General features: G+C 36.7%; 2 protein-coding genes across 2 annotated transcripts; one reads left to right on the top strand and one right to left on the bottom strand.

The window, feature by feature from the left end:
* Positions 1-1,623: 1,623 nt before the first annotated feature.
* Positions 1,624-7,431, top strand: LOC137732244 (gibberellin 2-beta-dioxygenase 2-like). Its single transcript, XM_068471545.1, has 3 exons — positions 1,624-2,146; positions 3,899-4,283; positions 5,928-7,431. Exons 1-3 carry the CDS (start codon positions 1,767-1,769, stop codon positions 6,192-6,194), a joined length of 1,032 nt encoding a protein of 343 aa, XP_068327646.1. The 5' UTR covers positions 1,624-1,766; the 3' UTR covers positions 6,195-7,431.
* A 654-nt stretch (positions 7,432-8,085) lies between these two features.
* Positions 8,086-12,479, bottom strand: LOC137731114 (alkaline/neutral invertase A, mitochondrial-like). The gene is made up of 6 exons (XM_068470205.1): positions 11,345-12,479; positions 10,368-10,533; positions 9,876-10,087; positions 9,093-9,586; positions 8,918-8,966; positions 8,086-8,735 (listed from the first exon to the last, which is right to left on the bottom strand). Exons 1-6 carry the CDS (start codon positions 12,149-12,151, stop codon positions 8,409-8,411), a joined length of 2,055 nt encoding a protein of 684 aa, XP_068326306.1. The 5' UTR covers positions 12,152-12,479; the 3' UTR covers positions 8,086-8,408.
* Between the last annotated feature and the right edge of the window lie 1,069 nt (positions 12,480-13,548).

The following is a 13,548-nucleotide window of genomic DNA, read 5'->3' as shown; positions in this document are numbered from 1 at the left end:
CTGATATGCAAACTCCGGACCAAATATGGTTGCCAGCTTTATTTCCCTCCTTCACTGCCCCCCCCCCCCCCCCAAAAAAAACGCTTGCCGGATTTCCATTGAGGCCAAGTGTAATGCGACTTTGGCCGAAGTAAGGGTATTTTACATACCCCCTTAGCATCACCTTCTATCCATGTGTTACTGTGTTTGTATATATTTGCTAGGATTCGTGAATGGGATTTAGATCTGGTGACTATCTTTTGGTTCTGCGTATTTGGTGAAGAAATCTGGATGTGGTGTGCTTCTTGTTGTGGGTTTGGTACTTTTGTGCTGCAATGTTTTGTTCATTTTCACCGCTCGGTCCTTTTCTCTAGTGTTGCTACTAGTAAGGCTTTCGTGGCGGTGACGGCGGCGAACGCTGCTTTCCGCAGTCGAAAATTAGGGATTTGGATTCCCGTTTTAGTTTATTTAATTGGGTTGGGCTTTTATGTATCTATTTCCCACCCCCCCCCCTCCCCCCAAAATGTATTTGGGTTATTATAGGTCAAAAACTCTACTTTCTTTTTAATAAATGATATTTTCTACACTAAAGAGGTGGAGGAGTGACTTAAACTTCACAATAAACTAACAATAATGTGATTTAAAGTGGAATATTGTAGTAGAAAGTAGAAAGTTGAATTGTTCATTTTGTTTTGAGCACCGCCCGCGCCTCTTACACGACCGAGCCTCCTGATTTGAATATTAATAAAATATCTTGACCATATAATAGATGCACACCAGAATTCATGCAATTTAAGTAAGAAATCAAGACATCCACAAAAAGGAGAAAGAAGAGGAAAATGTGTATAGAGCAATCAAATTGTCAGCTTTTAGATTTTTAAACCAAAACTATCAATAAACGCAAAATTAGACACCTACACGTTCATATAAAAAGAGCAATTAAATTCTTCAATTCACACAATTCAACGGCCGAAATTGAGAGTGATGTATGAGAAGTAAAATTAAGTGTGTAGATAGCACCACCCTATAAAAGTTCATAATTAGAGATCATTAGATTATTTCTCTTTGACTAAAAAAAGATGATCACGCTTTCAATATTATGATGCATAATATACATTCTCATGTTTGTTGTGAATCATATTTAATACCTGAGTAAAATTGATCCTACAAACCGAATAGGATAATGCTATGGAGATTAAATTTCGAGACAATATATGTAAACTAAATGATATATCACTACTAGGAATGAGCGTGTTTATCAACGTTTAAGTAATAAACCAATCATTAACTTCTATGTCTTTTAGTTTCCAAAATTTTATCTACAAATATAATCTTCTTAGCATTACCCAACCTAATAAATTAAATTAAAAAAAAAAAGAAAAAAAAGAAAACCTAGTCAAGGAAGAGTGCACAATAAGTAACTTAAGTTAACCTTCTTGTGTGACAGGAATTTGCTAGGTGTAAACGACCAGAGAAATTTGCTGGTTGTACTTCACCCAAAAGTCTATGGTTCCTGAATCCCCAAGTAATCCTTTTGTTTAAGGATAATCCCCAGCCGCTTGCATAGATCCTCTCTCTCTCTCTCTCTCTCTCTCTTCTCTCTCTCTCTCTCTCTCATAAATACCCCATTACATCTCACTTCCTCTCCAAACTTACCTTGAACAAAAAACTCCCTCTTCTTTCTTTTTCTTTTTTTTGTCCTCACACAAAAACACTACAGATACACTTAGTTATTCACCATCTTCTCTTCTTAGTTTTCTGCATCCACATCTCTTAGATTATTAACCATGGTGGTGGCACCTCCAAACCCAATTCGCAACGAAAAGATCCAGGCCGTTGATCTCCCCATCATAGACCTCTCAGCCGAGAGGTCTCAAGTGAGAAAACTCATTGTCAAAGCTTGTGAGGACTATGGTTTCTTCAAGGTCATCAACCATGGCGTCCCAAAAGATATTATATCCACATTGGAGGAGCAAAGCCTCAGCTTCTTTGCCAAACCAGTGTCCGAGAAGCAAAGAGCAGGACCTTCCGATCCCTTTGGCTATGGCTGTAAGAACATAGGCTTCAGTGGTGATATGGGAGAGGTTGAGTACCTTATTTTCAACACAAACCCAATTTCTATAGCTCAAAGATCCCAAACTATCTCAAATGAGCCTACAAAATTCAGGTACTTGTTCTTATTTTGTTGTTTTTACAAATTTTCACATTTTTTATTTTTTATTTTTGCATGTTTTTAGTTTTTATATTTTTATTATTTACCCTCCTCTTGTATGTATGATTGTATATATCTAGGATTCTCTAGCTATTTCAGTAGTTATTATTGAGTTTCCATTTTATGGTTTTTAGTTACTTTTTCTTTAGGTAGGTGGTACATGACCCGTAAAATTTAGCTAGAATATATCAAATGAAAGACGGTCGCAGGAACCGGTAACAATTTTGTGTAGGTCTAGGGATGAACTGTTCATTAACTAGCAATTTACTTTGTTTTTTTTTTTTTTTCAAAGAAAAATATTTTCTTTTTACGCAATTCTGTTTAACTATTATTGGGTTAACTTTATTTTTTTTGTTGGTCGCAAATGTGGATTCCTTGATTTTTTAAGCCTACTCCTGCTCATATCTCTATCACAATAAACTAATTTAAAAGAAGATAAACTGATCAGCTGCAAAGTTGATTCAAATTCAAACTAACTTGATGATTTTAGTTTATCTAACAACCTCATCTTGTTTTTCTCTCATAATGTCCTAATTTTCCAATTTATTTTATGATTCGAATTCATTTCAAATACATTTTTTTACACAAATCTTAAAGCAATGATTTTTTAGAGTGATCAATGACACTTTATAATAATTTCTACAGAATAAAAAGTGTAAATAACCATTTAGAATGTTAATAACAATTTCTCCATTTTATATATATGGAAAATCAAAATTAAAATTAAAGTGAAAAGTAAGAAATAGAAGAAACCATTTGGTTGTTCACGTGACTTGTTAAAATCAAAACAAACACTAAAAAAAACAAGGGAACAAAGGGACCTCTTCTCGACTCCTAGATGGTGGGATAAGCTGTCAGTGACACTTACTCACTGAGTCATTCACTCCTCTTCCTCCTCTGCTTCTCTGTCGATTACCAAGATTGTACACAAATTAGAGAGCTAGCATGTTTTCCATTACTGAACTGGCAAGTCGGAAAGGCGAAAGATGGAATACAAATTTGTTGTTCCATTATTGTAATGAAAATTGGGGAATCAGAATGACAAGTCAGAAGCAGTGGCACATCAAGAGCGCCTAATCATATCATATAAAATAAAATATAAATAAATAAATAACTAATAATTAAGCAGTTCATTTGGGTGTTGAAAAAGAACTCAAATAATTAAATAAATAGAGGAGAAGAAAACAGCTTCCAGAATTAAGGGAGAACTTGTCGTATAACTGTTTGTATAACTCCTTATATTTACCTGTTATTATCGTGTATATTTCATACCCAATTCCTAAAGAAATTTTAAGTTATATTAGATGCCTGTTTTTATCTATTTTCTTGGTTATCTTTATTTTATACATCGTAGTTAGAATATCTGGATGGGATTAGAAAGTGACTAATTTTTAGACTTTGTGTTACTAACAAGCTAAGAAAGAAAAGGTAACGGAAATTTGGTGTCAAGTCGGGAAATGAACTTTCATAAAACAAGTTTACACTACTATGATTTTTCGAGTGAAATAAACTTTCATGAAACAGTCCTTAGTACTTAGCATCAAGTCATGTCGAAAGAATCTTATAGAATGTCGTGTTTTACTAATCTAAAACGCTATGATAGAGGTGAATCTGTTCCATGATCTGTCGGTTTCATGCAACAAGCGAAAGTGTTGCAAGCTAGTTTGTGGGTTCTGAATATCCTGATGAGTGGTATTGTCTAAACAGTTCTGCAGTGAGTGGATACATTGCAGCAGCAAGGGATTTGGCATGTGAGCTTTTGGATCTGATTGGTGAGGGACTGTGGGTCCCTGACACATCAGTCTTCAGTAGGCTGATCAGGGGTGTCGACAGTGACTCCGTCTTCAGGCTCAATCACTACCCGCATCTGCACAACAAGCAGAACTTCTGCGAGGATAAGGACACGTCATCCTCCTCCTTCAGCAGTGACATCAGCAAGGTAGGGTTTGGGGAGCATTCTGACCCTCAGATCCTCACCCTCCTCAGATCCAACGACGTGGGCGGCCTCCAAATCTCTCCACAAGATGGGGTTTGGGTCCCTGTGCCCTCTGACCCCACGGCCCTTTGGGTTAATGTGGGTGACGTGTTGCAGGTTGGTCTATTCTCTCTCTCTCTCTCGTTTTTCTCTCTCTAGATATTCATGTGTCATGGTAATCACAATCTTAAAAAAGAAGACTTTGAATTGATCGAGTCTGACTTGGGAATTTAGGGCGCTTTGCACGTAGCTTTTGAGACTGACTTTGAGTAATCTATGCAATTTTGACTGCACGTAGCTTTTGCATTATCGGTAAGTAAAAAAAGATTTTTCAATGTAATCAGTACACAGATGGTACATCACGTATCACCAAACCAATTATGTAATATGTGTATTTAAAAGTTAATAACTTAAAAATAAAAATTTTCACCATTTCTATTAAAACACATGGTATACCATTTATATTCTCTTTACAACTAAAAATTTCTCATAAGTGAGGGCCCAGCATATCAGTTCTTAACCAATCAGAGTGTGACTTTAGTTAGGGAGGCTGGCCCATTGGGTAATTGATGACTAACCATGTTTGAAGCATATTGAAACTGAAAAGTGCTTCGTTAGTTGGACCGCATGCCATTTACGGTGTGTTGGGACTACCTCACAAAAACAAGGTGAATTTTCTTATCAACTTAATTTAATTTCTCCAAGAAAAGCCAAAAAAAAATTCAATGAAAATAGTTTGAAAATTTCAAATTTTAATGATAAGGAAAACATAAAGGGTGAAGTGAATAGTGCCAGGATTGACTTTTTAGTGTAAAAATGTGATTTTTCGTTAAACTGAACAGTACCACGACATTTTCGTTAAAACTTCCAAAAATCAAAGTAATAACACACCTAGTCCCTTTATGTTCCCTTTGAGTTGGTTGCCCTTGTTTAGGGTAGTCCTAGTACTTCCTTTGCAAATGAGTTTTGTGGGATAAATCTTGACTGTTTTGAAAGTTGTTAAAGCATGCGGTTGATTGTGAGTCCTTGATAATCTCACAGTTCATCAATAATTGACAATTGTATTGTGTGGTTGTTAGTCACTGATGGAAGTGAATCCTACAACTTATCAATAGTTTACAGTGGCATCGCGTGCTGTGTTTGATATAGTATATTGATATCTATACACCTATTTTTACTTTTCACACATCCCTTTTAATTTTCGGTCATCAGATCAAATTAAAGAAGATCAATGACCAAGAATTAACAAAAGTGTGTGTGAGGTAAAAAAGTAAGTGTGTAAATAGTATCATCCTTGATATATATATGTTGTAGAACAACTAATGTATCTATCCGTAGAACAAAAGAGGGCATGAAGAATGATAAACCTTAGCTTAAGAGTAGTCATGCTTCTTAAAAATTTAAATGTAGGTTTCCATACCTTCTTAAAGAACCCAATTCAACCTAAGAAAAGTTCTCATTAATTAGTCACGTCTCAAGATATTCTTTTTGGTTGGATAAAAGTGCAATGAAAACAACTTGTCATACAGAATTGAAGCTTCTTGTTGGGTTGAGTGACTTCATGCTTTTCCAAGTACAAATTTCTTAAAGGTGATAAAGAAGTTTGTTGATTCATAGATATCAATACAACTGTTTTTAACACACTTTTACACGAACTTCTGAATCATATCGATAATAGAGGTGAGACAAATAGACTTGTATAAGTTCTTAATGTGTTTTAGTTGAATTGTGTTTTAACTAATTTTTCCCTTAATTTTGAAGGCCATGACAAATGGAAGATTTGTGAGCGTTAGACATAGAGCCTTAGCCAATTCATCAAAGTCTAGATTGTCAATGGCGTATTTTGCAGCTCCCTCCCTAAACGCATGTTTAAGTGCTCTTCCAGAAATGGTCACACCGGAGAAGCCTCGGATCTACAAACCCTTCACTTGGGCTGAGTACAAGAAAACCACGTTCTCTCTAAGCCTCGGCGAAAACCGTCTTAATCTTTTCAGAATTTCTTCAAATGATGAATGCTTCATGGATTAAGGAGCAGCAATGAAAAGTTACAGATTAAAATAAAAAACAAAAAAAAAAACAAAAAAGTATAGTGAAAATTCTGAAGTTAAGCAGCTTATTCCACTCAATAACTTTTTCCTCTCTTTCTTTCTTGTTTTTCATGAATGCAGTTTTTCTTACTCATAGTGAAAGTAGTAGACTTTGTACCTATAAATGGGGGAAATGTTTAGTACTTAATTAGGTCATTAATGAAAAGAAAAAATTATGCTCAATAAATTTACGGGCTTTATTTATTTCTTTTTTTTTTAACAAGAAGAAAGTCAAGATAAAGAATCAAACTCTTGTCGTGAATGTGTTTTTCGATATCATTTTTCTTTTGTTTAATTGAAAGGCAAGATAGACATCAAACTTTTATAGCGAATGTGAGCCGATGTATGCTCTATTATTTGAGATTGAAACCCCACCATGAAAATGATTGTGGAGATCGAGACCTTAGGTTTCAAGCTGTGTACGTATTCGTTTATTTTCCAAAAAAAAAAAGTTGAAATATCTTTCTTGGTCCATAATGTCCACTAGGGAGAAAATTTGTGTTGCATGCAAGTGGGATTCTGTGTACAGAGTCCAGGTCATGGTCCATTTTATTTTGGTGCAAGAGTCCAGCACATGGCATCGAATGATAATCTTTGGTAGGTAACCTACTCAAGATTGTTTTTCCTCTCCTACCCTACTCCATGGACCAGACTGCACCGTACTAATCTGCACTTCAAAATTCAAATATGGCAATGTGTTGGGATTCTGATGTATCACTGAGATATATCCTCGGTGAGTTTACGACTATATATATATATATATATATAGGGCACACGGTGACTTTTTTCAAGGATCGGTTGTCCAGGTTTTAATTCACTATTCATATATAAATATTGGACCAATACAATATGACTAAAAAATTAATTTGTAGTTGAAGAAAATGAACAAATACAGTTGTGTAAAGAAACTCTAAAATAGGTATCATTTAATCTGTAAAAAATATACGGATGAATTATTCAAATACATTACGAAATAAGTTCTACATAATATATATTTAGATGTTATACCGACAATTACAGGTAAAAAATTTCCCGCTTGACTGGAGTGAGGTTAATATCGTTACAGATATAGGACCTAAGACTGATGTGAATAAGGTGGGCGGAAGAATCCAACCCAAAACCATCAAAATCAATTTCTAGGTTTGTGGAAATATGGAAATAATTGAAATAGGTAAAAACTAGTGTGGGAGTGTGCCCCTACAGAAGGTGAGTGGACCCTAACTATATCCTCCAATCTAATTAAAATTACATAGAAAGCTGTGATGTTCATCAGAGTAGGATTCTCTCTCCTCATATTCCCATCTTTTTTCCTCCCTTCCTCTCACATTGTTTTTTGCCTTATTGTCTCTATAAAAAAATCAATATGAGATGTTGACGTAGCTTAACCGTAACCGTTTAAGTAGGAGGGAAGAGAAGGGGAGAGAGATTAGCAGAAGAGAAAATCCTCCTCTATGTTCATCAGCAAAACAAAAACCACTCTAATGTCTGGAAAATCATTTTTTTTTTAATTTTATATGTTTAGCTTTCCTAAAGTTTCAAGCTAAAAATCAACTTTTCATATAAAATTTGAATAATGTTGAATCAAGTTTTTTATACAAAATATTAAATCAAGTTAGGTTCGAAAAAAAAAAAAAAAAACAACTCCTATAAACTCCGTTCATTGTAAAAATCTGAAGTCTTAATGCAATACTATTGTAAAATTGCAATACCGGTAAGGATTTTTTCCTCTTTCAAAAGTTTCATTTTTCATGTGATTTGCAAAGATATTAATAATTGCCATGGTAATAGGAAATCTACTCGATCGGATAAAATCTAATTTCGACGCGTAAAAATTAAACGAGAAAATTAAGTTGCTAAATCAAGTAAATGGCTAAACGCCGTTCAAATTGGTTACATTTTCACCGACGTAATACATGTAAAATTTCAACAACATACAATGAGACATGAGTTAAAAGGCTCTCCTAAAACTCAGCCTTTTAACTACAATCAGTCTGTAGTTCGATTAATGTTCGACAGAATATGCATTTCACACCTGCTGGCTGTTAGAGAAATTCTAATGCCAATTATATTAGATTGAATCATCTTCCAGGGTTTCGTTAGTTACCCACGCTCACCGCCTTACCCACAAGCGCCGAGCACAAAGACATCCTTGTCACTAGACCGCAACCTGAGATTTTGCAGCAGAGCGTGAACACTTCTTTCGACTAGTTTTATTGAGAGCACAAACGCAAGTCTCCAGAAGTTCATAATCCTCCTCCCAAAACAACAATGATGCCTTGTCGGGGTTCTCCAAAAGCATCTTCGAGGTTAGGTAACCAGCAATTGTCCATGTCTGGTGAAGCCGGGATTGCTTGCCTATAAATCTCCCGCTTTTTGTGTCATAGTATTCGGGCCAGTTATCCATAGAAAGCCTCTTCTCTGCCAAAGCTACTGCCTTTCGCGCTAATTCTGTCCTCCCCATCTTGATGCAAGCCAATGTGAACTAAGATAATTATAGAAGACACAGTTACAGAAATCAGATAATCGGTTGCAGCACATGCTATACAGAATATATAAAACCAAGGACAATCGATAGGTGCACAGAATAACCCTCTGGACCACCTTTGCAAAATAAACCCAAAAAGAAAGCAGAAAAATTCAAAGAAAGTACTTTTATGACATTACCTGCCACAGGAGGGTTGGCCAAGATCCGCCATTATGATATGACCAAGGCCTACAAGTGGAGACAATAAGTGCATAAGCAATAAATTCAACCGGGAGAAGAGCTTGTAGTCAGAAGATTTGCAGAACAATGAGGTATACATGAGTAACAAAGAGAATAAAATTTAGCGAGCCTCACGTGTTTTTTGGGTCACCACCAGTAATTATTCGCCATTCTTCATACTCCAGAGCAGGGTAGCAAATTTTAAGGGGCATTTGAGCTACGAAATCATCCCATTTGGCCTCAATCAAATTCAAGATGCCCTCATTCTGTTTTTGGGTACCGAGGGATGATACAATGGACCAAAGATTTCCAAGAGTGAAGAACCTAAAATCCATATGTGCAGGTTGCAGATTGCCAATGAGGTAACCACCTTCCTCAGGAATCCAATCAACTAACCAAGATGGAATTTGATCTGGATAGATATTGAATTTGTTGACGGCATCTGTGGAATATTCCTCCGTTTTGTAACGATAAATCTCATTAATCTTCTTCATATCCGCCCAATAATACTCTCTGATATGAAACGAGAGTGCACTAAGTCGGTTATTGACTGCAGCCACCAAATCTTTGGTCCCGTCATTGACAATGAGCATTTCACGGGAGCATCGTAGAGCTGAATAAAACAAAGCCTGTATAACCAGATTTGTTAAGTAAAGTATAAACCAGAGAAGCAAGCAAAATAAGGGGGCAAGCAGAGGGCTAGTATTCTATCTTATTTATTAATTAACCATTATAAGCCACTGTTCCCCGAGGGGACACTATGACAGTTAGGAGTTCAGTTTTCTCCTAAGAAATATTGGACTCAACCGATGGTGTGACTCTTGTATAGAAAGGAACAATGTAGAAGAGAACCCAGCTAGAAGCCTAGGATATGACATGTATAAAGGAACTAAAACATTTGTACATTTTCAAACTTACTTGGATTTCAAGAGGATGTCCATGAATACCCATCCGTCTATCAATCATACAGGACCCATCAGTGACCAACAGGGTCGGAAACATGTCAAATCCATTTTTTAAACACAGATTAAGAATCAGCCTTATGCCTGTCTGGAACTCCACCCTTTCTTGCAATGCATAATCACCTGTGATCTTTCCATAAGCTCTCAACAAGATAATCCACCACAACCCTGTCAAAGTAATTCTAATATAAATCAGATACTATCAATACCAAGTGTAAGATTGTAATGTCAATATGCTCTCCAACTTTCCCCCCTCCTCCCAAATATGTAACGAGAAGGTTTGTTTATTGAACATCAAGTACGCAGCAGTTATCCCAACCCAAAAATGGACAACAAGAAAAACATAGGCAGCAGTTGAACACCAGTAATTTTCCGTTACGCGGCAACTCTAATCTAACTGAACTAGTACTTTATATGTCACGGTAACCAGCAACTAACTTTAAATTACCTGAATCAACAGGTGCTACACGACCGATTGCTGATTCACCAAAATCAGGATCTAAAACTTCCTCAAATGCTCCAGGGTTTCCATCAAGAGGAACAGTCCTCACTTTAAAGCTTGCCGGCATCAACCCTTGCCCAGGGCTGTGGCAGTCCACTGTCTTCTCCCAGCTCTAACATATGACCAAACAAGAATTAATCAGACGAGCTGTCACAAAAGGGAGCCAATGCTCAATGCAGAACCAGATCACCAAAATATATTTGAATTTCGAACAGCGTGCCCATTTCTATTCTTACATCACCACAGATGTCATTGGGTATCAATTGAAGAATTAAACTAGTTAAATCTGCTAATAGGAGGGAACCATGAGATCATGTACAAAATCTCAATATTAAAACTCTAGCAACAAGGTTGCATTAGCATTAGAAAAAAAATATTGTGGGAAGAAGAATAATTATTAACATTACCGTTTTAACAGGACTAAAAGTTGTTTTAGACTCTCAGGCTGAGCATTACCGTGTTAACACCAAGAGTTGTTTGAAAGTCTTAGTCTGAAATTATAGTTCATACGCACAAAACTAACTTAGATTTGTCATCAGAGACTTTCAAGGCAAAAGGAAATGTGTAGGAATTCAGATCAGTGACCTCAATGATACCAGATTCATTTGCTGATTCAATTTCACAAAAACCTTTGCGCTTTTAAATGCTTGGTTGAATATAAACTCCTTCATTTTACATCAGACAGTTCAATAAGCACATTTCTCGTTATGCCATTTGAGTTCTACAACATCAACTTAGTTAATGTTATTAATTCCTCTAATGCCCAACTTATGGATAAAAAGTATTAGTTATTACAAAGAAACAGTATTTTAAACGGCAGAACCATATGATTAACATGAAAAATGTATATTCCACTAATTACATTAAAAAACTAATGAATTTAATGTAACATTATACGCAACTGTTAAAGCTTGTGACATTACCTGTAACTGCAGAGTGTGAAGCAGAAAATTCTTGACAATCTCCGCATCCCCATTGAGCAAGAAAGCGAGTGCGGATGGGACAAAATCTCGAATAAAGACCTGATCGTAATTGAGGGGTGTCTTGTCAGCCGGATCAGTAGCAGCAAGAGTTCCCACCGGAGTCCCACAGTAACTAACAACGGAATCTCGAAGTAACCTCCAGGCCTCCTTTTCAATATCAGACAGCTCTCTCTCAATCTTATTGTCATTCAAACCCTTGGAATTACCTACATTTACATTTACATTTACATTTGAGCTATTTACCTCTACCCTAGACTCTTCGTCCTTAACTAAATCACCACGATCCGTCTCGATCCTCTCTATCACTAAAGGTTTCACATTCAAGCCACCTTGAATGTAAATACTCTCGAACGAGCTCTTCCCATTTACCTGAGTCTCCACCGAGGTTGAATGGTTCTTAATATCCGACGCTACATTCGGTATCACCAAAACACACCTTCTCCTACTACTACCACTACCACAACCAACACGGCTACTCGCCGTATAAACCCTAGACCGCCCCCAATTCGAATCAAAAACACTAAAATCTCTCTGATTCGGATCAATTACACGCATGAACCCTACAATCTGAGAACTACAGCCACGATCGTGACTTCTCGATCGCAATTTCGACAAATTACCAGTAACTTTTCTATTCAATTTCGGCTGCCCAGAACCGAAAATTGAAGAACCTCTATAGCCATAGCCCATGAGAATTCTACAACATGGCCTCACGGTACAGATTCCAATACAATTGCTGCTACTCATTTTATCTATATTTACACGAATCACTAAATACGCCAATTTTTTTTCCACTTTTTTCTTAAAAATTAAAAAACAAAAACAAAAAACAGAAATTTGTATTGTATTTTGGTAATTACCGCTCCGTTAATCTCGAAAAAAATCAGAAAAACAGAGTTCGATCCGACGAAATTCTTGGATTATAAATTTTCAGAAATTTAAAGCTAAAATTAATAGAAAAAAAAATTAGAAAGCAGACGTTACTTACAGTTGATCTGGGCGAAGAGTTTGAATGAATTTGAATGCGACGAACAGAAGAAGAGAGAAAGAGAGAGAGAGAGAGAGAGAGCGCGTCTGAAGGAATGCGTAGATTGGGAAAGTCGGTTGAAAGCCGCGCTTTTATACCCAACGGAAAGGTCAAAGATGGCAGGGAGCTGGACACGGAATTACAAACATACCCCTGCACGTGCTGAGTTAGGTGTGTAATCGAGGAAAGGGTGGTGTTCCAACGAGGGTGATTTTGTCTTTCTAGCAGCTATTAGAAATGGTTCAGATGGGTCGGTTGTGGGGACCCCATGGTGTCCCGGTCGTTGGGATTAAACATTGTGCGGAAATCGAAAAAGCGCACGTTTGCGGGTTTGTTTTTTGAATGACGCGGAGGGTTGGGATTGGCGAAGAGGCGAGGTTCCAACATGGACGGAGGAAAATCTATACGGAACGCGTGCGTGGGAGTTGGTTGAGGTTTTTGACCAGAAAATCTGCCCAACAACTCTTGCACGTTGGGGTTAGAAAGCTGACTTCAGATTTGGGCCAAGAATATTGGGCTTGGATGATTCAAACTTGGTTTAGTTAAGGCCTTTTGATACAATTGGGCTTCTCTGGCCTTCAAATGGGACGGATTTAGTGGGCTCAAAATTGGTAACGTCAATAAGTGGAGTGACGGAAACGAGGAGTTTGTGTGGACTGATAGTTACATTAGGGCCAGAGAGATTTGGGCTAACCTACATATTGATGGGCTAATCAGCATGCAATTTGGTGTTGAATTCGGCATTTATAGAAAGAGAAGTGACGGGTAAAGAGAAATACAATTAGACAGTATTTAAGGCACTAACTATTATTCCTACTTTTGGCTTTGAGTTTTGCTAAGGCATACTTCTTTGATGTGGGTGTTGTATTAAAAAACATACTCACAACGGGTGGCTCTTACATATAGGGGACCTCAGAGTCACACCTTTTATGAGTGTTGTCGTATCTTAGAATTTCTTATCATTTACTCGTAACAAATAAGAAATTGCCACAGCATGCATTACATAAATTGATAATCAAAAGTTTAGATCATATTTGGTTACTTTAACATTATTCAAGGGAAACATCTAACAGTGTACTAGTTAACGTTATTAGAGGTTATTTGTATTCTTTTGTTC

The sequence above is a fragment of the Pyrus communis genome, chromosome 4 (assembly GCF_963583255.1).
Source record: "Pyrus communis chromosome 4, drPyrComm1.1, whole genome shotgun sequence".
NCBI classification, from domain to species: Eukaryota; Viridiplantae; Streptophyta; class Magnoliopsida; order Rosales; family Rosaceae; genus Pyrus; species Pyrus communis.
The sequence above is the reverse complement of the archived record's forward strand: the minus strand, read 5'-3'. Positions and strand labels throughout refer to the sequence as shown.

Excerpts from the sequence above, each read along its gene's own strand:
- LOC137732244 (XM_068471545.1), top strand. The coding sequence starts at position 1,767 with ATGGTGGTGGCACCTCCAAACCCAATTCGCAACGAAAAGATCCAGGCC. Across the intron at positions 2,147-3,898 it reads AATGAGCCTACAAAATTCAG|TTCTGCAGTGAGTGGATACA; the intron begins GTACTTGTTCTT and ends TTGTCTAAACAG. Across the intron at positions 4,284-5,927 it reads ATGTGGGTGACGTGTTGCAG|GCCATGACAAATGGAAGATT; the intron begins GTTGGTCTATTC and ends TTAATTTTGAAG.
- LOC137731114 (XM_068470205.1), bottom strand. The coding sequence starts at position 12,151 with ATGAGTAGCAGCAATTGTATTGGAATCTGTACCGTGAGGCCATGTTGT. Across the intron at positions 8,967-9,092 it reads GGTGGTGACCCAAAAAACAC|GCCTTGGTCATATCATAATG; the intron begins GTGAGGCTCGCT and ends CTCCACTTGTAG. Across the intron at positions 8,736-8,917 it reads GGCCAACCCTCCTGTGGCAG|TTCACATTGGCTTGCATCAA; the intron begins GTAATGTCATAA and ends TAATTATCTTAG.